This window comes from Nicotiana sylvestris, chromosome 4 (assembly GCF_000393655.2).
Source record: "Nicotiana sylvestris chromosome 4, ASM39365v2, whole genome shotgun sequence".
In the NCBI taxonomy this organism is placed as follows: domain Eukaryota; kingdom Viridiplantae; phylum Streptophyta; class Magnoliopsida; order Solanales; family Solanaceae; genus Nicotiana; species Nicotiana sylvestris.
The window spans coordinates 5,690,611-5,717,852 of NC_091060.1; the positions used below are offsets into that span (position 1 = coordinate 5,690,611).

Sequence of the window (27,242 nt, forward strand, 5' to 3'; positions counted from 1 at the left end):
AAAAATAAAAAAAAATAATTTTTTCTTAATCTCCAAACGGGCTTTAGCCAAATCATTTTTTCAAAAAATATTGGCAAATCTTTGTCCAAATGAGTTCTTAGGCTAACTTACAACTTTGATTGCACTAATTTGATAGTACATGGTTCAATTCAAAATAACTTATTTTTAGACTCATATACACATCAAATTAATAAATGCAAGTCAATATATTTTATATGTATGTATTGGTTAAGGTAACGAACTAATATATGATAAAATAATTAAGTTAAGCATGAATTGATCTGAGCATCACTATTTTTCTAGTTCGATATACAAAATATTTCGTATTCATGAATGTCCAAGAAGAAGAGCATCTAAGGAGTGTAATGTTGATAGCCTAATTTAATGTATGCTTCTACGGCGAGAACACGTAACCTATAATTACACGAAAATAACTTTATAATTATTCCACGAGTACACGCACTTCGAGATATATCATGGCATTCGACGCAGAATATTCTCCAAAAGGCAAGACATTGCGCACGTGGTATCAGTCAGTAACTTTGAGATCTAACAGGGGTATTACAAGCAATTACAACACAATTACAAGGGTAATTTCGTCCTCTTATTTTGAGTCTCTGACTATATAAGAAAATACTAAACTCCTGGTTTCTTCGTCAATCAGCACAAGACAGTAGTCAAATTCCTCTTCTCTCTCGCTCTGTTTTAGCATAAGACAAAAAGGTTCTAACTTTCATCTGAATATTAATTATGTTACTCTTTTTATTTATTTATTATTATTAGGTATATATCTCTCATCTCTGATTTTCTTGGTAAAGTACTCCTACGGGAAAGTGTTTGATTTTCTGTATATTTTTGTTAATTTTGACTTAGTCTAAGTTGTTTCCATTAACTGCAACCTATTGTTTGTTAATGTATAGTTCGTGGTATAAGGAAAGAATTAAACTGAAGTCTTTTAGGTGTTTGCTTCTTTTGTTCTTGTTTTGAAGAAATTTTATTGTTCAGAAGTTAATTAGAGCTTTGGTCGTTTGAATTTCATGTTTCTGTTAGGTTCAGTTTTTTCATTTCTAAAGTTAAAAGGTTTTATCTTTTTAAATTTTTTTCTGTCATTTGCAGCCCATTATTCTTATTATTTTTTCCTTTTGTCATTCTTTTTATTTTAATTTTTTGTTTGGCTGGTTGGGGTTAGCTACTGTAACATATATGGAGTGACAATCAACCTAGATAAACCTAGACCTTGTTACTTGTTAGTAGTGGCAAACGAGGAGTCGATTGGAGGTTAGAAGATAAACTAACACGAAGCTTCATTCTATGTGAAGTGTTCATTTCTTTTTCAGTCAGGTTTCGTTTAATTTGTTGTGGACTATGGTGCTCTGACTCTCCAAAAATGCCGATGAGTGTGTGTCGATCTTCCAAAAGTAGTGCATTTTTAGAGGTTCGACAGGAGTGCGGCAACTATTTTGAAGAGTCCGCGCAACATAGTTGTGAACTGTATATGGAAAAACTGGGCAAGCTACAGTTTCAAAGCTTACCTTATTTAGAAAAGAAGGAAGTTTCTTTTTTTAGACGTAGACTGAAGAGCATAGCGAGCCATGCTAGTCTAGATTGAGGTTTTGTTAATTTGTCGATGATCTTGCTAGTTCTTCATGGTTGGTGATTTTGAAGATTGTCTCTTTGTTTGAAGATTATTCATGGTTTCTAGTCTATAAAAGGAAATTTGATTTTAGGCGTATCTATAAAATCATCAAAGGAGCTTTTTTCCTATAGGTCACGGGTTTGAACTGTGGAATCAGCCATTGATTCTTGCATTAGGTTAGGCTTCTACATCACACCCCAGTGGGGTGCGGCCCTTCCCCGGATCCTGCGTGAACGCATGATGCTTCGTGCACTAGGCTACCCTTTAATAAAATCAGCAGAGGGACTTTTTTTCTAGTGCTTTTCCTATTAAGAGGTTTATGGTGGCAATGATTAATGAGTTGATTTTAATTTGATAGTATTTGTCAATAAGTTTTCTAAACTCTTTGGTAAACCTACTGCTGCCTTTGTATTTTTATTACAGTCATATTGGGAGTTATAGACCGGATACAATTTCTGGTAAATTTGCTGTCTATCTATGTTCTTTTACTAATGTGAGTTAGTTATACTTAGATCTTCCACTAAATGGTCTTCCCTCATTAGGAGCTGCAACACAAACTTCATTAATTAGTGTCGTTTAATGCTTTCCCTAATTCCTTCCTTGATATATCGAGATCTCATGTATGACAGAGTAATTACACCATCTGGATTCGCTTGACTCAGTTTAAGATGAAACGATCCCAACTTGTTCTTTTTTCCATTTATCTGTTTATGTAATGTTCCTTTTTAACTCACTTCATGGGTATGTAACACATTGTGTCTTGGTCAAGGGCGAGCAACCTTTTTGCGAGGGTGACATGCTATGGAATTAGAGGATTGTTGAACTGATGAAACTATTGGATCTGCTGATCTAATATGCATTTTCCATTTTTCTATTGGTTTAGTCCTTGATGAGAAGGGGAGCCTTGGCGTAACTGGTAAATTGCTGCCATGTGACCAGGAGGTCACGGGTTCGAGCTGTGTAACAGCCTCTTGCAGGAACGCATTGTAAGACTGCGTACAATAGACCCTTGTGGTCTGGCCCTTCTCCGGACCTTGTGCATCGGGCTGCCCTTTTAGTCCTTGATGAATGATTATACTTTGTCTCTTGCCCTGTTTTTTGGTATATTCTTCCTTTCATTGTACTTGTTTGAACTTTGCCAGAAAAAAGATGTCGATATTCATTTCTACTTATCTTGTCATAATATCTGACACTGATCAAGTTAGCATTTTGGCTCTAAAAGGAAGGCTTCTTTGTTCTATTGTGACAAATCTTTTGTGACCTTTAGTATTCATTTTAGAAAGTTCGAACTCACTAAGCATACTGATCATGTTTTACTTCTTGGCAGATTTTGTTGGTTCTGACAATTTGATCGACGGTGCACTGGAATTATCCAATCTGCTCTAGTGCTTCTAATTCAGCTCAGTCATTCTCTTCTGAAAGAACATCTGCTCTTTGAGATGTTGTGACGTGTTTTAGTGAAGACATTTCCTGACTGCATGCATCCTTCACTAAGTGTGAAGGTTTGGCAAATTGAAGATAGCCTTTCTTTGCAACAGTTGCTTGAATTACCCTAGAGCATCTTAGCCTATTCGAAGTGCGTTAGTAACTTATCCCCAGATGCAAGCATCTCAGGGACCACGAAGGTCGGGCGATGTCCATAGACTGTACCATCAGCCAATGCAGCAAGTTCAGCAATACTACACTCCTTACCAGGCTGTTGACAACAACATTTATAACGATAGCAGCAGCTCGGGGACACAGTTCTCTTTCCAGACACAGAATGAACAGGTCTTCACTCTGGACTCATTGCCGGCTACTGACTATGCCATATACGATGCAGCTCCTTCCGTGAGCGTCTCTTCCAACAGGAGTCCCTTCTCTCCTCAATGTTCTCAGTCATACATTTCTGATCCACACCATTCATTTGATAACACTTGTGGTTCGCCTGTAAGTGGGTGTTCAGGAGTCGATGATGGCAACGGAATGAAGCATGCGCTGTGGGAACTGAAGAATAAGTTGCGAGGGCCTGAATCTGATATTGATGATAGCAGCAGTTGCTCGTTCAATGGTGTATTCTCAAAACCATCTTCCTTGACAAAGCGGAATCAAGTATTGGACATAGCCTCCAGATTGGACTTAAAAGATCTGCTTTTAGCCTGCGCTGAAGCAGTAGCAGAAGCTGATATCTCAACTGCTGAAGTTCTGATGAATGTCTTGGAGCAAAGGGTATCGGTTTCTGGCGAACCTATGCAACGACTGAGTGCTTACATGTTGGAAGGGCTAAGAGCACGATTACTGTCCTCCGGAAGTACCATATACAAAAAACTGAAATGCAACGAACCAACTAGCTCAGATTTGTTGTCTTACATGCAAGTCCTCTATCACATCTGCCCGTACTACAAGTTCGCCTATATGTCCGCCAATGTCGTCATCGGGGAAGCCATGAGGAATGAGAATACAATCCATATCATTGATTTTCAAATAGCACAGGGAAGTCAATGGATGTTCCTCCTCCACGATCTTGCTCGTCGGCCTGGTGGACCGCCATATGTCCGCGTCACAGGCGTCGATGATTCCCAATCAGCTCATGCACGGGGTGGAGGACTTAAGCTAGTCGGTGAAAGGTTAGCAAAAGTTGCGGAGTCTTGTGGAGTGTCTTTCGAATTCCATGGTGCTGCCATGTCAGGCTGTAGGGTCGAACTAGAGAACCTGCAAGTTAGACATGGAGAAGCACTGGCAGTTAATTTCCCTTACATGTTACACCACATGCCAGATGAGAGCGTAAGCACTATGAACCATCGAGATCGCCTATTAAGACTAGTGAAGAGCTTGTCTCCCAAAATTGTCACCCTAGTTGAACAAGAATCGAACACCAACACCGCCCCTTTCCTTCCAAGGTTCCGTGAAACTCTAGATTACTACACAGCAATGTTTGAGTCAACTGATGCAGCTCGTTCAAGGGATGACAAGCAGCGGATCAGTGCAGAGGAGCATTGTATTGCACGAGATGTTGTCAATATAATAGCATGTGAAGGGGCTGACAGAGTGGAAAGACACGAACCATTTGGCAAGTGGAGGTCAAGACTTGTGATGGCTGGATTTACTCCTATCTCTTTGAGTCCATCAGTTGGTGAGACCATCAAGGACATGTTGAAAGAGTATAGCCCAAATTATAAGCTTGCCGAAAGCCAGGAGGTGCTTTATCTTGGATGGAAGAACCGAGCTTTGGCAACTTCTTCTGCTTGGCGATGACATTGTTGCGATTGTTGTCTGAGATCTGTAAATTTTGCCTTCGCGATCTTGACGTTAGCATTTTCATAGACTAGAAGAGTGTTTCTTTAGGAAAGAAAATAGCTTTAAGCTCCATAGTAGAGAAAGTCTACTCAACTTCAACTGTTGATGAAGAAATTAGCAGGTTTTTTTTATTTTTTATTTTTTTTTATTTTAAAAAAACCAAACTTACCAGCTCTCTCAACCAGATTTTGAACCTTCATTTGAGCTGTATTCTGCTGTGCCATCTTGTAATGATAAATCTGTTCTGGACCTCAGTGAGCATAAGGTTTGCTATTTTATTGTTTTTCTTTTAGTTAACATGTTCTCTTTGTTTGTCAACTGTTTAGCATAGTTGAAGGTATGTATATTAGTACTAACTGCCAACTTGGTCTTACGGCTGCTTATTGGGCGGATTGTTACGCTCAATTGCCCGGTTTATTGGTTATCGACTTGTAAATGTACTTATTCGCTAGCCAAACTGATAAGATATCGGGCGGATTTCTATCAGTTTAATAATTATCGAGCGGTTATCACAACATTTTACGTCCCGACATGATTGTCATGTCCATTGACATTTGAGATATGCTATCTTCAGGGCCTTCACTTTAGGGCTATTTTTCACTGGTAACAAACTAAATTGAGTTTGGAGACACATATGGAAAATAATCACCTGAAATTAATAATTACAAATAACTATTTAAGTTATTTTAAACTAAATGTTATAGTAAGTAAAATTTAGTAATTTTATTGTTCAGGGTATGAAGTTCAGTTATTGTAATGTGATAGTGCCAAATGTTAATTATGGGATGATACTATAACCATCTGATTAACACAACCAGCAAACGATAGTTTTATATTGGCCGTTAGTCTATCCCAATCTTTCTTTTTATCCAAATAAAAAATACAGTCAGTAAATATTCATATAATCGACCTTAATTTATTGTTATCATAGCTTTCCTCATTAATCCCTTTCTTCTTGTTTGTCTCATCCATGTGTATTTATTTATTTATTTATATCCTTTTGATACTTTGATTAAATAAAATGTTAAACTGTTCTAATTATTTATGTCGGCCAAAAAGCAGATTATTCTTTAATCATATTATTAGAGGATATTTGTAGCTTTGACATAGCATGGGACAGGCTGCCACCGTCCATGTTTTGAGTTGGGGTTCATCCCTTTCCTCCACATTAAGGAAGCTGCCCACAAATATTTTTTGAATGATTAATCATTGACTAATGTTTATTCTCATTTATTTTAACTATTGTAATTACTTTAATTTTTTTTTTTCAAAAAATTCTTCTAAAACCAATGAACATTTTTCACATACATGTGAGATAGTGGGGTGAAAAAACAGAGCCCCATCTAGAATTTAATTTGATGGCTTCAATTTTTGTGTTTTTACCTTGGAGGGTAGTGTGTACGCAGACCTTACCCCTACCCTAGGGTAGAGAGACTGCTTTCAAATAGAAACCCGGCATCTTTCCCTCTAAGAACTTCCCACCTTGCTCTTGGGGAGACTCGAACTCACAACCTCTCGATAAGAAGTGGAGGTTGTTTACCATCAGAGCAACCCCTCTTGTCAAACATATACGTTCAGAATTTAGTAGTTTTTGAATATTTAGTAGCTTTTACAAACACATATACACGTATTTCATATAAAAAAAATATTGGATTCAGTTGAAACTAATTATTATATAGTCCATTCGGGTATATATAGAAGGAGAAGAAATGAATTTGAGAATGTGTTTCGAATAAATTGAGAATCAGTGGCTAAAAAAGGAAAAAGAAAAAGTGAAGGCAATACTTCCACGTGGTAAATTATAGCAAATGGAAGTTCACATAAAGCTATGGGTGATTTGATTTTATAATTTAGATAAATATTATTTTAATTATATGATCTCTTACACGGAAGATTTGTAGAAAATAATAATATAAGATAATGGTAAAAACTTTTTTATATCCATGTTTACATAAAACCATACTAATTTACTATTATTAGGTGATAAATTAAGGTGAAAATATATACTTATTAGCTAACAGTACTTTAATGATAAAAATGTGTTGGAAGAAATGTTTCAAATATTTATTGAGTTGGAATATATTATAAAATACACAAAAATTCTTTGTAAAAGTTATTTTCTTTCATTTAAATTATAATGCACATGCACTTAGGAAATCATTTCCTCCAAAACTATACTAGTATTTGTTTGTAAAAACTATAAATAAATAAGAACTCACCATCTTCCACCCTCTTACCAGCTTCTACATTTCTCACACAAGAGGATAGCTAAAGAAGCTCTGTCATTCACAATATAATACTCCTATACAAATATGTAATGTAGTTAATTAGTTATATACAAATTGTACATATATATAAATTTTAGCCTTTTTGAGATTTGAATCAGTTTTCTTCATAACCACTCTCCTTTTTCTCTTACCTTCATCTCTCTCCATTCACAGGAACTCTAACAATTTGGCCTTGAAATTTTGGTAAATTCAAGTATTCAACCTCTTAAATTTTACATATTGAAATATTTTTGTATGTTTCATGTCAAAGTTTCAATCTTTGTGGCTTTTTTAGTTTGTGGGGTTATATTCTTTTTGAATGTTTCATGTCAAAGTTTCAGTACTTATGAGTTTTTCAAGAATTCAGGTTTGTGGGTATGTTGTTTTTGGATGTTTTAACTCAAAGTTTCAATATTTATGACTTTTTCAAGAATCTGGTTTGTGGGTATGTTTTTTTGGATGTTTTAAGTTAAAGTGTCAATATTTATGAGTTGTTCAAGAATTCTGGTTTGTGGGTATATATTTTTTGGATGTTTCAAGTCAAAGTTTCAATCTTTATGACTTTTTCAAGAAATATGGTTTGTGGGTTTGTTGAATTTTGATCTGTTGAAAATTAGATGATCTCTAGTTGAACACTTGAACTGCAGATTATACATTCCTTGAATGTTTATTGGAATCTCCAATTTTTTTGGTAGTTTCTTTTGTTTGAGATGCTATTCTTTTTACTTGATCTGCATTTTGATATTTCATATGGAATAGTTTCATTGATGATGCAATGAATTCTTGGTTGAGAAGTTCATAAGAAAAGCTCAAGTTGAAGTTTATGCAAGCTGTTTCAAGAATCCAACTTTCTGATTTTAAATCCTTTGTTAAGCCTTTTACTTGGCCAAGTGAATGATTTGAAGAACTTAATTTTAGATATCGAATATTTACACAATTAGGTCACTGGTTAGTAATTACGGGTAAATCCTTACAACAACGACAACAAACTCAATATAATCTCACAAGTGGGGTCTGGGGAGGGTAGTGTGTATGCATACCTTACCCCTACCTAGAAAGTAGAGAAGCTGTTTCCGATAGACCCTCGGCTCAAGAAAAAATAAATATTAATTGGTAATCTGGTGAAAATGGTAACTAATCTGCTATTACGGGGTAAAACTTACTGACAATATTAAAAAATCTTTACACTGTCAATGCATATGACTTAAATCCTTTGAAGTATAGTTGGAGGAGAGTCTTTTGCTAACTCAATCAATTCACAATTATGCTTGGTTTCGTTTTCGGATGGATGATTGAAAATGTTATTGTTATCTGCAGAGAAAAAATGGAGAGTGGCAAATTATTTGTTGGAGGGGTTTCTTGGGACACCAATGATGATAGGCTCAGAGAATATTTTCAAGCTTTTGGTGATGTAGTTGAAGCTGTGATCATGAAAGATCGGACCACTGGCCGTGCTCGTGGTTTTGGCTTTGTTGTCTTTGCAGACCCTTCGATTGCTGAAAAAGTTGTTAAAGAAAAACACATGATTGATGGAAGAACTGTAAGTAATCTTAGAAATATTTGGTGAAATTTTGTGCTTATGAAGTATATCAAATTCTGACTGTGAGATACTTATCAGTGAGAGTGTGAATTTATGATTTTCAGAAGAGCTGTAATTGCTTAAGATTACAATAATATACATTTGGAATGCACATTCATGACATTTATACAGTTTTCATGTGTTGGACATATGTAAAATATTGGCATTGCATCATTTCAACGAAGAAATTGATTCAGCCTGATGAGTGTTAGTGTTACATAAGTGAATCTGTTAGGGGCTGCATAATACGGATGTAATGCAAGTGCCGAGTAATAGCACCATTGGTCAACTAATTTGAAATGATCTATAAAATATTGGGGGATGGGGTATATCGCTAATATGTTGCGTGAAATGAAAGGGTGTAGTAGTTATTACGTGGAAATATGGATTAAAACCATGCGTTAATTAGGTAGATGTATCTCTGAGGATTTAGGTTATTTATCATCTTATTCTCTTTGAACAGTCAAGACTTTCTAACTCCATAACGAGAAAACTATATGTCTGTAGCAAGGTAAGGAAAGCCAAATAACATAGTAATTGTATGCCCAGCAAAACAATGTGTGTTCTTTTAAGTGAAGTCAGATATTTCATGAAGTCTTAGCAGAAAAGAAGGTATACTTTGTTGATTATTTCCTTTTATAAACAGGTAGAGGCGAAAAAAGCTGTTCCTAGGGATGATCAACTTGTTACTAAAACCAATGTAAGTATTCAGGGTTCTCCTGGTCCTGTTCGCACCAAAAAGATTTTTGTCGGAGGTTTGGCATCCTCAGTCACCGAGATTGATTTCAAGAAGTACTTTGACCAATTCGGGACGATCACAGATGTTGTGGTGATGTATGACCAGAACACACAAAGGCCTAGAGGTTTTGGATTCATCACCTATGAATTAGAGGAGGAAGTTAATAAAGTACTATACAAAACATTTCATGAACTTAATGGTAAAATGGTTGAGGTCAAGCGTGCTGTTCCAAAAGAGTTATCGCCTGGGCCAATCCAAAGCCAATTAGGTAGATATAACAATGGTGTGAACAGGGTAAACAATTTCCTAAATGCATATCCTCAAGGTTACAGTCCGAGCTCGATGGGAAGCTATGGAGTCGGAATGGAAGGTCGATATAGTCCAACTCCTGTTGGTCGCAATGGATACTCTTCGTTGACTCCAGCTGACTATAATATGGGAGCAAGAATAGATCACTCCAGATTGAGTTCAAGCTTTGGAGGAAGTGGAAATTTCAATTCTATTCTTGGTTATGGACGTAACTTAAATTCCTTTCATGACGAGAATTCAAACAGATACAATGTTCCTGCGGGGTATGACCCTGGAAGAGCTGGAAATGGTTCTACATTGAATTCAACAGGTCAGAACATGTGGGAGAATGAGAGTCTTTATTATGGTGCGGACTATGAAAATACTAGTGCGTTTGTTGGTTCTGGAAGCGGAAATACAGGATTATCTGGTGCTTTTGGAGATCGTGGTACAATATGGGATCCCTCTCCAATTTTTGGCTCAGGTGGACGTAATGGTTCTTTTGGCGATGACAACATCACTTTGAGCGGTGGAGAAAACAGATTTGCCGGTGGGGCAGTGTATAGACAAAATGCAGGAAGCAATGCTGATACTAAATCATCATATGCTCCAATAGGTGTTCATCCCAAGGCTTCTGGGAATTTGTATGGAATAGTCAGTGGTTCGATTTATGAGGACTCTACTTGGCGCACATCATCTCCAGAACTAGACAGCTCTGAAGCTCTTAGTTATGGACTCAGGAGTGCAGACTCCCTCGACTATGTTGGTGGTTATAATGTTGCAAATAGATCAACTAGAGGTAAAAGTAATTTTCCTTTTTTTGGGGGTCTTTCTATTAAATAGTTTTTTATATTTTTAATGCACAAGAACATATTGAACCGGTAGCCAGGATTGTTTAACAATAACAACAACAACAACAACAAATCCAGTTTATTCCCATGGGCGGGCTCTAGGGAGGATAGTGTGTACGCAGATCTTACCTCTACCTAGTGAAGGTAGAGAGGTTGTTTCCAGGAGCGTTCTACAATATGAAAGGAAAAAAAAGAAACAAAGAAGGGGGGGGGGGGGAGGGTGTTGGAAGAGAATGTAAGCATTAGCTAGAAACCAAATGTCATTGTTGCATCAACAACAATCCAGTAAAATCTCACAAGTGGGGTCTAGGGAGGGTAGTGTGTACGCAGACCTTACCCCTATCCCGAGGGAGTAGAGAGGCTGTTTAAATGTCATTGTTGCATCATGCATAAAATAGTGTTAGCATTCCTTGCCTTGACTTGGCTTTCATAACCCTATCATATTCGGCTTGTTGTACAAGATACTGGAAACTAAACTTGAGCCAAGAGCGCAGACCATGATATTCCATGTCCTACACTTATTATAAATTTGCTTCGTTTGCGTTCTTCTTATGTTACTTACATACTCTTGTTTTTTCATCAGGTATTGCCGCCTAAGAAGATTAATGTATGGTAGTTTGGGTATCAAATATATTATGTAGGTGGAAAAGTACAGCATGACCAAAGACATGGATTGTGGATTACTCATATTCCTTACTTCAGGTTAAAGGTACATTCACTTAGAGCTAATTCAATACCTACTATAGAACTTATCGCAACGAATGCTTACAATGGAAGGGACTTCCTGTAAGGTTTGAACATAGTGTTTTTTTACTATAGGTCTTCATTTTCTTTCTTCTTTTCTACGTTGGCATTTGATTGAGATGTAAAGTTTGATAGCGGAATGTACGTACGATAATTGTATGTTGCATATCGGTTGAAACAATGAGAGTTGATGCAAAATGTTCATTTTCTTGTTGGGGTTCTTTTCTTCTTTCTACGTTATATACTAAAGTGTCCAGCAAATTTTCTGGTTGTTGTTCAGTTGTCATCTGTCATTTTTTGGCTCTATCATTTGCAAATTCGACGAGTTTTTTCAGTTTCTTGGTAAACTTTGTAATGGGATGATATTAACGGAGGTGTGCAAATTCTTTCACACTGTTGTGCACGTGGGATCTGGGCGCAGACCTTACTCCTACCGTATGAAGGTTGAGAGGTTGTTTCCGATTGACCCTCGGTTCAAGAACAACAAAAAAGAACTGTTGCGCCAGTAGTTTGGAGTTTAAGGTGTAGCTTTCTTCTCACCTGAGTTGCTGGTTGGAAAAAATTGTTGTTAACTGCTTGAACAACACAACACAGAAATTGGAAAAGGGAAATACATTGAATTCCTACTAGCTCTAGTTCAAAGAATTTTGGTTTATTCATACTCATTTAAACTTTGGCCAAAGCTAATTAAACAGAAGAACAAAGGGGCACATTTTTCTCTTAACAAGGGCTAGATTGTTCGCACCTCAACTACAAACTAAAAAAAATCATAAGCGTTCTTTTGCCTTAACTAAAATTCGAATTCTGATCTCTCATAGTCAACTCCAGTTTTATTGATCGCTATACCACACTCTTGGATGCAAGAACCTAAATAAAATGACATTGTAAAAACTATGAAAATAGACTTTTATCCCCTTGAGATAATTTAAGTTAGCATATGGCACAAAAGGAAATTTACTCTCTTTTCAAAAAGAATAAATTATAATAATAATTGTTCGGATCCTCCAAAAATTACCGTCGAACCTATATCCTCCAAAATCAAAGGATTTGAGTATCCGACATACACCGGCCAACATTTTAAAAGTATTCGAGCAATATAAAATTACACCAGACAAGATGTTGACATACAAGTTTACGGGACTATTCAATGGGAGGAGAAATATGTTCCTCAAAACACACAAAAAAATTACACCAGACAAGATGTTGACATACAAGTTTACGGGACTATTCAATGGGAGGAGAAATATGTTCCTCAAAACACACAAAATGCAGCTATTGGCTTCTCGAAGGGAAGCTTTGGCGTAACTGGTAAAGTTGCTGCTATGTGACCAGGAGGCCACGAGTTCGAGTCGGGGAAACAGCCTCTTGCAAAAATGCAGCGTAGAGCTATATACAATAGACCCTTATGATTCGACCCTTCCCCGGACCCCGCGCATAACAGGAACTTAGTGCACCGGATTGCAACTATTGACTTATAATAAACTGCACCCACCTTTCTTTGCTAATAATCCATTTGTTTCTTCATTTTCATCAGCATGCAAAACCAGTCTTTTGTTGGGTTTTGTTATTATTTATTAATAACAAAAGAGGTGTGAAGGGAAAATGGTGGGAAAAAAAATGGAGGGAAGTGAAATTTTGAATGAGTTCATTATACTAATGCACTTTGTCCCTCATTGCTGAAGGAAAGAAAATCTTTGTGTATATATAGAGAAGCTCATCTTTTAGCTTTTAAAGAGTTAAGAAGAAAGCAGGCCTCGCGCCACCGTCGTCGCTCGGCTTCAGATTTGGATCTTTTTGGACAAAATTCTTTTCAAATATTTAGTTAATTAATTAAATTAATTAACGAAAATTCAATCCGGGAATAACCCATGACCTGCGACCCGGTCCGATTCGGTCCATTTTCTTTCTCGGATTATTTTAAATCCGTTCTACATTTCCCACAATATTTCCAACAACTATGGTTGTTCTGAAACAGTGTCAAACCTGTTCCAACAGTTATACGAAAATTCAATCCGGAATAACCCATGACCCGCGACCCGGTCCGGTTCGGCCCGTTTTCTTTCCCGGATTATTTTAAATTCGTTTAACATTTTCCGCAATATTTCCAACAGCTATGGTTGTTTTGAAACAGTGTCAAACCTGTTCCAACAGCTATGGCTGTTCTGAAAGGTTGCAAACCTTTTCAGAAACAGTACCAAATTAGCTATAAATATACCTTCAAATCCTAGAATATTTACGAAATTTTCTGATAATCTTCTTCTTCTTCACAAAAATTCCAGTGTATTTTGCAGCCTTCGAGTGGTTCGTTCTTCATCGGTGTCACGACCCCAACTTTTCCTCCATAGGGTATCGTGACTGCACCTAGTCTCTATGACTAGGTAAGCCTATTAACACATGGAATAATCAAAATAACAATTAAGACTCTCAAAATATCCACCATTCAGTACATAATAAAATTCCCAAAACCCGATGTAAAATATAAGTCACAAGCTCTTAGAAAGAGTTCTAACACAGCTCTAAACATCGGAGTCTAATACAGATAAAGAAACAGGATAGTAAAGATAGAGGGGGACTCTGAGGTCTGCGAACGCTGGCAGATATACCTTGAAGTCTCCACGTACAGCTAGCTCACTGGTACCTGGTCTGATAAGAAGTACCTGGATCTGCACAAAAATAAATGTGCAGAAATGTAGTATGAGCACACCACAGCGGTGCCCAGTAAATGCCAAGCCTAACCTCGGTTGAGTAATGACGAGATCAAGTCAGGGCCCTACTGAAAATAAATAATAAGGGACATGACGAATAATAATAATAATAAGATCTAATGATGTTTTGGTAGTAGCGATGTGCTTATGCCCATACCAAAATTGGCGCCTCTTCCTATGAATTATTTTTGTCCAGTCTGCAGTCTTTGCTACTATCACATACTGGTTTGTTCTATATACGTGCTTGTGTGTATTTGTTAGGAAAGAGTATTATATTCTTTAATTGTCTTATGCTAGTGGAGTGGTGGAAAAATAATTATATGCTTAGTTAAAAGTATGTCCACTAGGTAGACCATTTTTTCTTGAAATGTTAAAATAAGTTGTACGTGTATGTTCTTTTCATTATTCCTTGTCTTTTCCCCTTTTTATCACTCCATAGCTCAATAATTTAAAATTGCTTGTGAAAGCAAAGCAGACATAACATAGTGTAATGGCCTTGTGGTCACCTTTGAATATTGTTAACTATATTTTAAGGAATCACTTTATTTTATTTTTATTTGGTGCAGAGTGACCTGTAATCTTTAGTTAATGGAAGATGAATTTACATAATAAGGGACACAAAACAAACAAAGATAAGTACATCAAATGAAAAATATCAACAGGGTCACTCCCGAGGTCCACCTCGTAGTTTCAATTCATAAATATTTTCACAATCTTTCCTTATATCACCGCAGGAGCCTCCACATTTAGTTCTTTTTTTCTTTTTAAAAAAAATAATCATTTTTTCCGAAATAACATCCCGCGTTTTAGCCCACCTTATCACACCGCATGACTTCTAGTAGTTCCCCTACTAGCCACGCGTATCAAACCCACCTTATCTCACCACATGTGTTTCAACACCCAGGCCTTATACCACCGCATACGTATTAATATCACAATTCGCACCTAAGTGCCCAAATATTTCGGCTTGACAGATAATTCAATAAATAACAATATTTTCCACAATAAGGGACTCACAGCTAAATCACAATATATACAAAAAAATCTCAACAAAATTTTCGGGAGTGAACTACTCAACAGAAAAATGTTTAATAATTTAACACTTTTATTTCAATATGAATTACGATTTTTATACTTTAATACCAATTTCAATAATCGATATTCCATAATTTAACAACTCAATTGAAGAATTCAACCTTCAATTAGTGAGCACAAAAGAAAAGGGAACCAAACTTTAACTAAACAAGTAAAGCAATTAGCAGGAAAAGGTAAGGAAAGTAGGACATCTAAAATTAGAATGATGATGATGATTATAGCATGATAGAATAATTTAACTAATATGTAGCAGAGATCTACATAATTTAAAGCCAAAATTTTTCATATTTAGCCCGTGTACACACTCGTCACCTCGCGTACGTAGCTTTTAACACATAACAATTATCATAACAATACAAATCCTAAGGGGAATTTCCCCCACACAAGGTTAGACAAGTCACTTACCTCGACTTGCGTTAATTCAATTCCCTAGTAAGTCTTTTCCTCGATTATCCAACTCTTAGTGGATCGAATATTTTGCAGCACACTTTAATATCAGATTAATGAGAAGACCAAAAACAACTTGACCAGAAATAGATCATTACAACAGAGATGGGATCGAAACCTTGACCAAATAGAACCTCGAACTAGAGGAAATTTTGATATACAAATAAAGGCTCAAGCTTATCACGTGGTGTTGTTTCGGTGGTTTTGCTATAGATTGAGTGTTTGGTTTAGATATTAAGGTGACAAAATTTGAGTTAGGACAATTGACTGTGGTTTTGAAGATGAGACGTGAAATTAAAAGAAGAGAGAGATGTCTAAAAGGTTTGTGTTCTCTTCCTCCGTCCTATATCTTTCTACTCTATGATTGTCATTTTTCTTTTGTTGGAAAATGACGTGAAGTCACTAATTTTTGTTAAAGGAAAAAGTAAATAATATGTACATATTAAAATAGTAAAAGGCTACCTTTAAGAGAAAAGCAAGATACTATGTGCTAATTGCTTATACTGTGTACATCTAAATTAAAATAAAACTAACTCTAAATAACAATATTAGAACTAAAAGAAATATTTTAGCACTAAAAAGGTATCAGGTTTCGAGGAGGGTCAAAAGTAGATGTCTACATGTGGTACCCTTTATGCCAAAAGAAACGATGCCAAAACATGAAATAAGAGCGCGACACAATCCAAACTCATCCAAAACTTACCTGAGCACTCGGAGATCCAAACCAAATATCCATACAAGTTATATAACCGCCATATAGCATAGAAAAGAATATAATTTAGGGGGTCAAGGTTAAAATACTTGTAACGACTAACCGGGTCGTTACAATCGGCGTTTTTGGTACCAACACTCCGGTGAGTTAAATCGTTCTATCCTGGGAGGATATATTCTAGAACCTCGGGTACTTGAGGGGAATAATTTTCTTAAGGACACACTGTGTATTCAGTGGGCTCGATTTGTTCCTATACCGTTTTCAGAATTTATTTTGAAGAAGTTCAAATACTGTTTTCGGAATTTAATTTCTACTAACTTTCTGTTTCTGTTTTCAGAAAGATTATTATCTTATTTATTTACTGCAATACAGATTAATAACAATCTTAAAAAAATTACTTTATTATATTCTGTATTTTGTTTGTGGAGATTAAAACCTGCGTGGTTTTCTACTCTCTCTGAATTTTACTATTCTGATTTGAAGATATAAAAACTTCATCAGAGTATTGAAATTTAGAAAATGATTTGAAGAACATAAAAACTTCATCGTTTTTCTGCAAAATAGTATATAAAAACTTCGGTTGTTTTTTATTATGTACTGTTTGTTGATTATAGTATTATTTGTTGTTTTGGTTTTGCCATTAATTGAACTCTTCTGTTGTTGATAGTGAGAAATGGCAAATGATAACGGAAATCCTTCTGCGATTGTTGGTGCAACGACGATAGCCTCGTCAAGCCGCACTGTTGTTCCTCCGACCGAGAAACCGGGGAAATATTCTGGAGCCAACTTCAAAGGATAACAGGAAAGGGTGTTATTCTGGCTTACCACACTTGGTATGCAGAAATTCACTAGTGAAGAGCCTCCAGTGCTTGCTGCGGACATGCCGGACAATGAAAAATTCATGGTTGTTGAGGCGTGGAAGCAGGAAGATTTTCTTTGCAAAGGCTATATCTTAAGTGCTTTAGAGGATGACTTGTATAATGTGTACAGTGCAATGAATACTTCGAATGCATGCTTGAAGAAGTTCGTGGTTGCCAAGTTTCTAGACTATAAAATGATAGACAACAAAACTGTGGGAACCCAAGTTCAGGAGCTTCAACTTATTTTTCACGACCTTATTGCTGAAGGTATGGTCATGAATGAAGCATTTCTAGTGGCTGCTATGATTGAAAAATTGCCTCCTTCGTGGAAGATTTCAAGAACTATCTTAAGCACAAGCGTAAAGAAATGAAGTTGGAAGATCTTTTGATACGTCTAAAGATCGAGGAAGACAACAAAACAGCCGAGAAGAAGTCTCATGGAAATTCAACGATCATGGGAGCTAATATCATTGAGGAGACTGCTCCAAAAAGAAAGAAGAGGAAGAGGTCTTCTAGACAAACTAATGAGCAGAACAAAAAGAAATTCAAGGGCAGCTGCTACAATTGTGGAAAATTTGGTCACAAAAGCCCTGATTGTCATCTCCCGAAAAAGGATAATAAGAAGGGACAAGCCAACATAGTGGAGAAGAATGAAGACATTGATGATCTTTGTGCAATACTTTCGGAATGCAACCTAGTTGGAAATTCGAATGAGTGGTGGATTGACTCTAGAGCCACTCGACATGTTGTGCTGTCAAAGAAGCATTTGCGACTTACTCTACTGCTGGTCTCGAAGAAGAAATTTCCATGGGAAATAATGCAACAACCAAGATTGAAGGTTATGGGAAGACATTCCTGAAGATGACTTCCGGCAAGGTGTTAACTCTCAACAATGTTCTTCATGTTCCTACTATTAGGAAGAATTTAGTTTCTACTTCTTTACTTGTAAACAATGGATTCAAATATGTATTTGTTTCTGATAAAGTTGTTGTAAGCAAAAACGAAATGTATGTTGGAAAAAGCTACCTCACGGAGGGCCTTTTCAAATTCAATGTAATAGTTGTTGACAGTATGAATAAAATTTCAGCTTCTTCTTATTTATTGGAGTCAAATAATTTATGGCATATTCATTTAGGACATGTCAATTATAAAACCTTGTGGAAGTTAATTAATTTAGAAGTATTGCCTAAATTCGAGTGTAATAAATCGAAATGTCAAATATGTGTTGAATCTAAGTTTGTAAAACATCCTTACAAATCTGTTGAAAGGAATTCAAATCCTTTAGACTTAATTCATACTGACATTTGCAATATGAAGTCGACACCATCTCGAGGTGAAAAAAAGTATTTTATTACTTTTATTGACGATTGCACTGGATATTGTTGTGTTTATTTGCTTAATAGTAAGGATGAAGAAATTGAAGCATTTAAGCAATACAAGAATGAAGTGGAGAATTAATTGAATAAAAAGATCAAAATGATTAGAAGTGATAGAGGTGGAGAATATGAATCTCCGTTTGCAGAAATATATTCAGAATATGGAATTATCCATCAAACTACTGCACCTTATACACTTCAATCTGACGGAATTGCGGAAAGGAAAAATCGGACATTAAAGGAAATGATGAATTCTTTATTACTAAGTTCCGGATTACCACAGAGTTTGTGGGGGGGGGGGATCTATCCTTACAACTAACCGAATACTCAACAGAGTACCCCACAACAAAACACAATCTATTCCATATGAAAAATGGAAAGGAAGAAAACCCAACTTGAAATATTTCAAAGTGGGGGGTTGTCTAGCAAAGGTACAAGTTCCTTTACTTAAAAGGGTTAAAATCGGACCAAAAACAGTAGATTGCATTTTCATTGGATATGCTACAAACAGTAAATCATGTCGATTTTTGGTTCATAAATCCGATAATCTTGAGATTCATATTAATATGGTAATGGAATCAGCTAATGCTGAATTCTTTGAAAGCATATGTCCGTATAAAACTAAATGTGAGTCGTTAAGTGAAAGACCTAAACGACTTCGGGAAGAACCAAACGAAAATACTCCAAGTATAGAAGATCCAAGGCGTAGCAAACGTCAAAGAACATCTACTTCCTTTGGACCAGATTTTGTGACATTCTTGCTTGAAAATGAGCCTCAAACTTTTAAAGCAGCTATGTCGTCTTCTGATTCAGCATTTTGGAAAGAGACAGTCAATAGTGAGATTCAATCAATTTTGGATAACCATACATGAGAATTGGTTGATCTTCCTCTAAGAAATAAGCCTTTAGGTTTGAAATGGATCCAAGACTCCAATTGACGTGAGTTATGCACTTCAAAAGAATGAAGGTAAAAGTGACTCACAACTGGATTATGCAAGAGTATTGGGAAGTTTGATGTATATCATGAATTGTATGCGACCAGATATAGCATGTGCTATTAGCAAACTGAGTCGGTTTACAAGTAATCCCAATCAAATACATTGGATGGCAATGAAACGAGTTTTGGGATATCTAAAACATACCCAAAATTATGCTTTGCATTATAACAAATATCCTTCCATGATCGAGGGATATAGTGATGCAAATTGGATCACCGGATCATCTGAAGTTAAATCCACGAGGGGATATGTTTTCACAATTGGGGGTGGATCAGTGTCTTGGAAATTATCCAAACAAACGTGCATCGCCCGTTCTACAATAGAATCTGAATTCATAACTTTAGATAAGGCCGGTGAAGAACCTGAATGGATCCGGAATTTCTTGGAAGATATTCCATTTTGGCCCAAACCTTTGGCACCTATTTGTATACATTGTGATAGTCAAGCGGCAATAGGTAGTGCAGGGAGCGGTATGTATAACGAAAAATCTCGTCATATTCGACGGAGACACAATACCGTTAGACAACTACTCTCTAGTGGTGTTATCACAATTGACTACGTAAAGTCAAGAGATAATGCGTCGGATCCACTTACAAAAGGCCTATCTAGATAAGTAGTTGAAAGATCATCAAAGGGAATGGGGTTAAAGGCCTAGGACAAGTCATCATGGCGGTAACACTACCTAGCAGACTGAAGATCCCAAGAGTTAGGTTCAAAGAGATCAAAAAAAGATGAATGACGGTTCAATATTGCCAAATAACTCAACCCATTCTCGTGATGAAGACAATGTTCAAAAAACGAGGTAAAACATTAAGGCTTTTTAATGATTTGCTAAGTCTGGCAAGATATGACCAGATAATGTGTTTTTAGGATTACACGTTTAGGGATCACCTATGTGAGTGTGAAGTGTAAGCCGCTCCAAGGAGAATGAAAGTAAAGGCCCATTCTCTAAGCACTCATGAAACCATGCGGTGTTCATGGCTGAAACGAACACAACCGTGAGAACCATAGATAGTTAAGGATTGATTGTGTGACTTATGTTGTCTAGGTATACAACAAAACTCGACGGTTCAAATATATCAAATTTACCGATTGACCGAGTACATCCGATATAAGTTCACTACAGAAAGTTCAAAGGAAACCTTTAAGTTTATAGCCATTCCCCATACATGTGGGAGATTGTTGGATTTTGTCATTATTTATTAATAACAAAAGAGTTGTGAATGGAAAATGGTGGGAAAAGAAATGGAAGGAAGTGAAATTTTGAATGAGTTCATTTTACTACTGCACTTTGTCCCTCATTGGTAGAAGGAAAGAAAATTTTTGTGTATATATAGAGAAACTCATCTTTTAGCTCTTAAAGAGTTAAGAAGAAGGCAAGCCTCGCGCCGTCGTCATCTTCGCTTGCTCGGCTCGGCTTCGGATTTGGATTTGGATTTGGTCAAAGATTGATTGATTAATCTTTTTGGACAAAATTCTTTTCAAATATTTAATTAATTTATTGACCCGCGACCCGGTCCGGTTTGGCCCGTTTTCTTTCCCGGATTATTTTAAATCCATTTTACATTTCCCGCAATATTTCCAATAGCTATGGCTGTTCAGAAACAGTGGTTGTCCTGAAACAGTGTCAAACCTGTTCCAACAACTATGGTTGTTCTGAAAGGTTGCAAACCTTTTCAGAAACAATACCAAATTGGCTATAAATATACCTTCAAATCCCAGAATATTTACTTACGAAATTTTCTGATAATCTTCTTCTTTTTCTTCTGCATAGAAATTTCAGTGTGTTTTGCAGCCTTCGAGTGGTTCGCTGTTCATCGACGTTTTTGGTACCAACACTCCGGTGAGTTAAATCATTCTATCCTGGGAGGATATATTCCAGAACCTCGGGTACTTGAGGGGAATAATTTCCTTAAGGACACACTGTGTATTCAGTAGGCTCGATTTGTTCCTATACCATTTTCAGAATTTATTTTGAAGAAGTTCAAATACTATTTTCGGAATTTAATTTCTACTAACTTTCTGTTTTTGTTTTCAGAAAGATTATTATTTTATTTATTTACTGCAATACAGATTAATAACATCTTTTTGTTTGCCAGCAACCAATTATAACCATTTTGTTTAAGAACCTGAGATTGAATAATAACCTTTCTACTCAAAATATTGTAAATTTCCCTAACAACTGTTTGAAAAGAAGCAGCAAGTATTGAGATCAGATTTATTGACAACAAGTATTGTAACCACATTCATGTCACAATGAGCTGCACCATTAAATTGACAAAATAATTAAATCCTTGGCCAAATCATTCACTAATTCACAGGCATGATAGCTAGGAAACGTTAACATAGAACTTCAATGACATTGTAGTTCGATGCACTAAGCTCTTTTTAGAGACAGATACAATCTATTATCAACAGGTTCAACTTAACCTATATTTTCAACATAAAACATATATATATATATAAATTGTGAACAAATATTGAACTTTAAACTCATATGTAGAGTAGGATTAGTTCCAAGATCTTTATGGGATAGATCTTATCAAGTTTAAATTCTGAGTACTCCTTTGTCCTGCTATGCATAAGTTTTGGGGATGGGCTAGGCCGGACTACATTAGGCATAATCATTTATACTCTTTCCTAACATTTTGTAAATAAAAAACTATTTTCGCGGCATGAACTCGTGACCTCATAGTCACACCGGACTCCTATTTTCGTACCAACCCCATATCATGGTTGATGAATAGACAAATTCGTGAAAGCAGCTTAAAGAATTAACAACATTGTATATTCTGTATAAAAAGAAATTTCCATTAAACTATAATGCAACAAAAATCACTTAACAATACTTCATCAAGTAATTAACTTAATCACTAAACATGCTAAGTTAAACAATTTATAAACTAAATTAGAAGATAATTAAGTACCATATTGCTTACTCTAAAGTTCATTAAGAATCTTGATCACATAAAATGTCATCTAGTAGAACATCAAAATTACTTATTTATTTAGCTAACATGCTAACGGCCCTTTGAGAAGGTAAATAAAATAAAAAAGAGGAATAAAAATCATGGAATAAATGGGTGATAGGCCATTCCAGGAAACTTGAAAGGCAAGGTAAGCATATGTAAGACAAAAGGTATCAAGCGGACAATATCATGAAAGGGCGAAAAAAAATCGGAAATTTTCCTAAATGTGTTGGCGAGTGTTCAAGATTGAATATATATATATATATATATATATATGAAATAATAGTTGACCTATATAAATATAATTTTTCAATGAAAGGGGTATTAAACTCACCAGTTGTAACTCGTCCCTGGCTGAACTATTACTTGTAATCTAAGGGGGGATTTGCATCTATACCCGCTTTTTGGGTCACGTTTTAATTTGTGCCCGCTTTGCAAAAACAAAATTTGCAAACGTACCCACTTTTTCGCGTAACTTCAGCATACGGGGCTGAAGTATCAAAGGCAATCACGCAAAACTTCAGCATTCTAGTAGACGGGCCTGAAGTAGCAAAGGCAATACGTTGAAGTTTTTTTTGTCCTGGATAAGATGCTGAAGTTATTTAGTTCATTTGTAAAAACTTCAGCACTAAAATTAATTAGTTGAAGTTTTCTTGTCCTGGATTCATTAGTTTTGTCATAAAGTTTTTTCAAAAACTTCAGCAGAAAGTGCTGAAGTTATTTAGTTCATTTGTAAAAACTTCAGCACTAAATAAGCTGAAGTTTTTTTTTGTCCTGGATAAGCTTTTTCAAAAATTTCAGCAGAAGATGCTGAAGTTATTTAGTTCATTTGTAAAAATTTCAGCACTATATAAGCTGGAGTTTTTTTTTGTCCTGGATTCATTAGTTTTGTCATAAAGCTTTTTCAAAAACTTCAGCAGAAGATGCTGAAGTTATTTAGTTCATTTGTAAAAACTTCAGCACTATATAAGCTGAAGTTTTTGAAAAAGTTTTCTAACATACTAGATAAATAATCACCTTATTCTTTCATAGTGTACTACTACTATAAAATAATCAAATTGCCAACAGTATCTAAATCATAAATTTTGAAACGTGAAAAGAACAAAATTACGTAAAAATATTCAAAAATTATTGTCTGCTAACTTCGTAATTATTTATAATTTATTTTTAAATAATCTGATAAACATACTTATGGAAATCATCCCCTGAATTGAAGTTTCATAGCAGCACCAACAACATCAGAAGAAAGAAGAAGAAGAAGAAGAAGAAAACGAAGGAGGAGGAGAAAGGGGACTGAAGTTGTTTTAAAGTGGGTACAAGTTAAAACTTTTTAAAAAAATGAGTATAGATTAAATGGGGGCGACCAAATAGGGCGCCCCGTGCAATTTTTACTAATCTAAGGGACAAACTTGCGAGGTCTGTTGAACTAAAACATGTAATATGAAATTCAAAAATAGCCAAATTTTCAAATGGTCATTCAAAAATAGCCACAGTTTCAAAAGTAATCGAAATTTAGCCACTTTTTATATAAAGATAATTTTGAACGAAAACACTGTTCAAAATCCGAAAAAATACTCCAGTATATTATACTGAAACTTTTGCGTGTTGGAGCTCCAGCATAATATGCTGGAAGTTCATACACAAGTGCATTGATCTCCAGTATATTATGCTGGAACTTTCCGTGTTGCAGAAAAATAATGGCTATTTTTCAATGACTTTACAAACGTTGGCTATTTTTCAATGACCAATCCGATAACTGGCTAGCCCATGCTATTTTTACGAGATTATTTGCACCATATAACCTTCTTTGAGGCTACTCTTTAACTTATGTCCTCGTTACCATAGTGTGGTATATTTTGCCATGAAAAAGTAGTTGAATGAATTTTTTCTCTAGAAAATCTGCACTGTATAGCCGTCCTACGACATACTAGCTGAAAATTTTAGTTATTTTTTGTCTTTTAATATATAATATACATATTTTATACATAACCAATGTACATTTTTTTTGTATATTTGACTAGCGGTTATAATTATTTTTGACCGACTGGCCAAATATGTGAAAAATCCCATGGGTTATTGTAATCATTTAAATTGTATCGGATTTAAATCCATAAAATTATTTGAACTATATTTTAAATTCGAGATATATTGGTCCAAATAAATATTATGGGCTAATATATAAATGAAGTAATTATATAGGTCCAATATAAATGGATTAAATATAAGTCTTAATCCATTGGGCTAACCCATTTAATTGGGCTAAAGTGATGAGCCCACTCCATTAAGCCCAATATGTCATCTTCCTAGAAGCCCAGTTTGGTGTCACGTGTCAAATAACGTGGCGCGCCAAGTCAAACGGAAGAGCCAATAGAACCATGCCACGTGTCAAATGACAAGGCATGTCCAGTCACGTTAAAAGGCCAATGAAATCGTGCCACGTGTGCAAGTGACACGTTCTGGCCAATCAAATGCAGCCATATAACACTTCAATTTGATTGGTCGGAAAGAGTTTGTACTTATCACAACTCTTCCCTTCCACAACTATAAATAGGGGTCTTCATAACTCAGAAAAGATACCAGAAGTTATAACAAGAAGCAAGAAAGAGCTCGTGGATCAAACGCTGCAAATTCCTCCACAAGTTTCAGGCTTCAAGTTCAAGTTCAAGAAATCAAGTGCAAGTTCAAGAACGAATAACAAATCAAGGTCAAGTTCATGCAATCAAGTTCAAGCTCAAGAACAAGATCATCGTTCGAGGCAACAAATACATATTCAAGATCAAACTCAAAGGCCCTTGAATTTATTTATTATTGAAAAGTAGAATCAAAGGATTCATAGAGATTGTACACTCATATTATTTGAAATCAAATACTACGATTGTTGCGATATTTTTCGGTCTTGATTTTATTTTCTCGACCCAAATTTATTATCTACAAATTTCGGCATGCCCAGTGAGACAATCTCTACCTCTCATCTCAACTTTTCAATCACCAAAGTTCAAGAACATTGAAATGGCTTCGAAGAAAATCAACGCCAGATCAACATCCACCAAGGCTGCTAACTCCAGGTTCTATGCTGATGTGGAAAGCATCCTCGATGTCACCTTTGGAAGCTTCGGACAGTTACGAGGAGAAAAGCAAGCTCTTTAGGACAACAAGCACCCCAAGTGTCGTCCGCATTAATCCCTATTTTTGGATCTTCATCCTCAAAAGGAGCAAGATCTTCCACAAACGCATCTGAAGGAGGAAGCGATGTTGCTAAAAAGATCAAGAAAACTCTTGCTCTGCTTGACCTCTCCGGCTCCAAGCACTCTCCTATGAAGGAAGATGATGATGCTTCAAGTGATGGATCCTCCCCACTTACACCACATAGCGTGAGTCAGTCAAGGATCAATCTGTGTGAAAATCCATGCTACTCTCCGTCATCCACGACAATCATGCAAGCCATGGTGACAAACACTTCATCTATGAATGAGCAGTTGGCAAACTTGACGGAAGCAATCGCTGGCTTGACCAAATGCATGCAAAATCAAGAGGCTAGAATTGACAAGCTAATAGACAGGGTGGGAATCTTGATGGAAGAAGAATCTACCCATGCACCCGACAAGCTTCCAGAAGTTCTAGAGAGTGACTCTCCCCCAAGACAAGAAACATCCACTAAGGCTATCCCTGTCTCATCTGAAGGGATGATTCCAATCGATCAGCTGAAGGAGTTCATCGAAGGAACCATTGAGAACAAATATGAAGTTGCTGCCAAATCCTCTCTTACATATTCAAAGCCGTACACTGCAATGGTCGATATGTTAAAGATGTCTGCTGGCTATCAACCTCCGAAGTTTCAACAGTTTGATGGTAAAAGTAACCCAAAGCAACATATTGCGCACTTCGTGGAGACGTGCAACAATGCTGGGACTTATGGAGATTACCTCATCAAGCAGTTTGTCCGCTCGCTAAAAGGAAATGCTTTTGACTGGTACACAGACCTTGAGGCTAGATCTATCGACAGCTGGGATCAACTAGAGCAAGAGTTCCTCAATCGCTTTTATAGCACAAGACACACGGTGAGTATGATAGAGCTTACAAATACTCGTCAACGAAAGGGGAAACCAGTTATCGACTTTATCAATCGTTGGAGAAATGCAAGCCTCAACTGCAAAGACAGGCTTAGTGAAACTTCAGGCATAGAGATGTGCATCCAAGGCATGTATTGGGGATTGCGCTACATCTTGCAAGGTATCAAGCCTAGCACATTTGAAGAGCTTGCAACTCGTGCCCATGATATGGAATTGAGCATGGCCTCCGCTGGAAATGAAAGGATACCCATCTATGAACCTCGCAATGTGAATGACAAGCAAGAAGTCAGGAAGTGGGGCAAGTTCGTACCCAAGTTTGAAAGCAAAGAATATGAAAGTCAATACGTCACCTATGAAGTTCATGATGAAGGTGAGCAAAAAGCAGAGTATGAAATCCACTTCTTTTCAAGACAAGCCAAGTGGAAAGTTGACTCTAAAAGAAATGCAGGAAAAAGAGTACCCATTCCTGGATTCTGATGTGCCATCCATTTTCGAAGAACTCCTCAAGTTAAATCTCATTGAGCTTCGGGGGATGAAGCGACCAAATGAAGCTGGGAAAACAAATGACCCGAACTACTGCAAATATCACCGACTTGTAAGCCACCCTCTGGAGAAGTGCTTTGTCTTCAA

General features: G+C 36.3%; 3 protein-coding genes across 3 annotated transcripts; all 3 read left to right on the forward strand.

Annotated features, from left to right (window-relative positions):
• Positions 1–663: 663 nt before the first annotated feature.
• On the forward strand, positions 664–5,209 carry LOC104239720 (scarecrow-like protein 13). The gene is made up of 2 exons (XM_009794434.2): positions 664–723; positions 2,964–5,209. Exon 2 carries the CDS (start codon positions 3,236–3,238, stop codon positions 4,868–4,870), a length of 1,635 nt encoding a protein of 544 aa, XP_009792736.1. The 5' UTR covers positions 664–723; positions 2,964–3,235; the 3' UTR covers positions 4,871–5,209.
• A 1,934-nt stretch (positions 5,210–7,143) lies between these two features.
• LOC104239719 (heterogeneous nuclear ribonucleoprotein 1-like) lies at positions 7,144–11,666 on the forward strand. Its single transcript, XM_009794433.2, has 5 exons — positions 7,144–7,226; positions 7,354–7,383; positions 8,497–8,719; positions 9,405–10,584; positions 11,220–11,666. The coding sequence occupies exons 3-5, from the start codon at positions 8,504–8,506 to the stop codon at positions 11,231–11,233; spliced, it is 1,410 nt and encodes a 469-aa protein (XP_009792735.1). The 5' UTR covers positions 7,144–7,226; positions 7,354–7,383; positions 8,497–8,503; the 3' UTR covers positions 11,234–11,666.
• A 5,900-nt stretch (positions 11,667–17,566) lies between these two features.
• Positions 17,567–18,058, forward strand: LOC104239721 (uncharacterized). Its single transcript, XM_009794435.2, has one exon. It carries the CDS (start codon positions 17,567–17,569, stop codon positions 18,056–18,058), a length of 492 nt encoding a protein of 163 aa, XP_009792737.2.
• Positions 18,059–27,242: the final 9,184 nt, after the last annotated feature.

What these genes read in the sequence shown, in the direction of transcription:
- LOC104239720 (XM_009794434.2), top strand. Translation starts at nt 3,236, where the DNA reads ATGCAAGCATCTCAGGGACCACGAAGGTCGGGCGATGTCCATAGACTG.
- LOC104239719 (XM_009794433.2), top strand. Translation starts at nt 8,504, where the DNA reads ATGGAGAGTGGCAAATTATTTGTTGGAGGGGTTTCTTGGGACACCAAT. An exon ending in ACATGATTGATGGAAGAACT is followed by an intron (nt 8,720 to 9,404) that starts GTAAGTAATCTT and finishes TTTTATAAACAG; the next exon opens with GTAGAGGCGAAAAAAGCTGT.
- LOC104239721 (XM_009794435.2), top strand. Translation starts at nt 17,567, where the DNA reads ATGAAGTTGGAAGATCTTTTGATACGTCTAAAGATCGAGGAAGACAAC.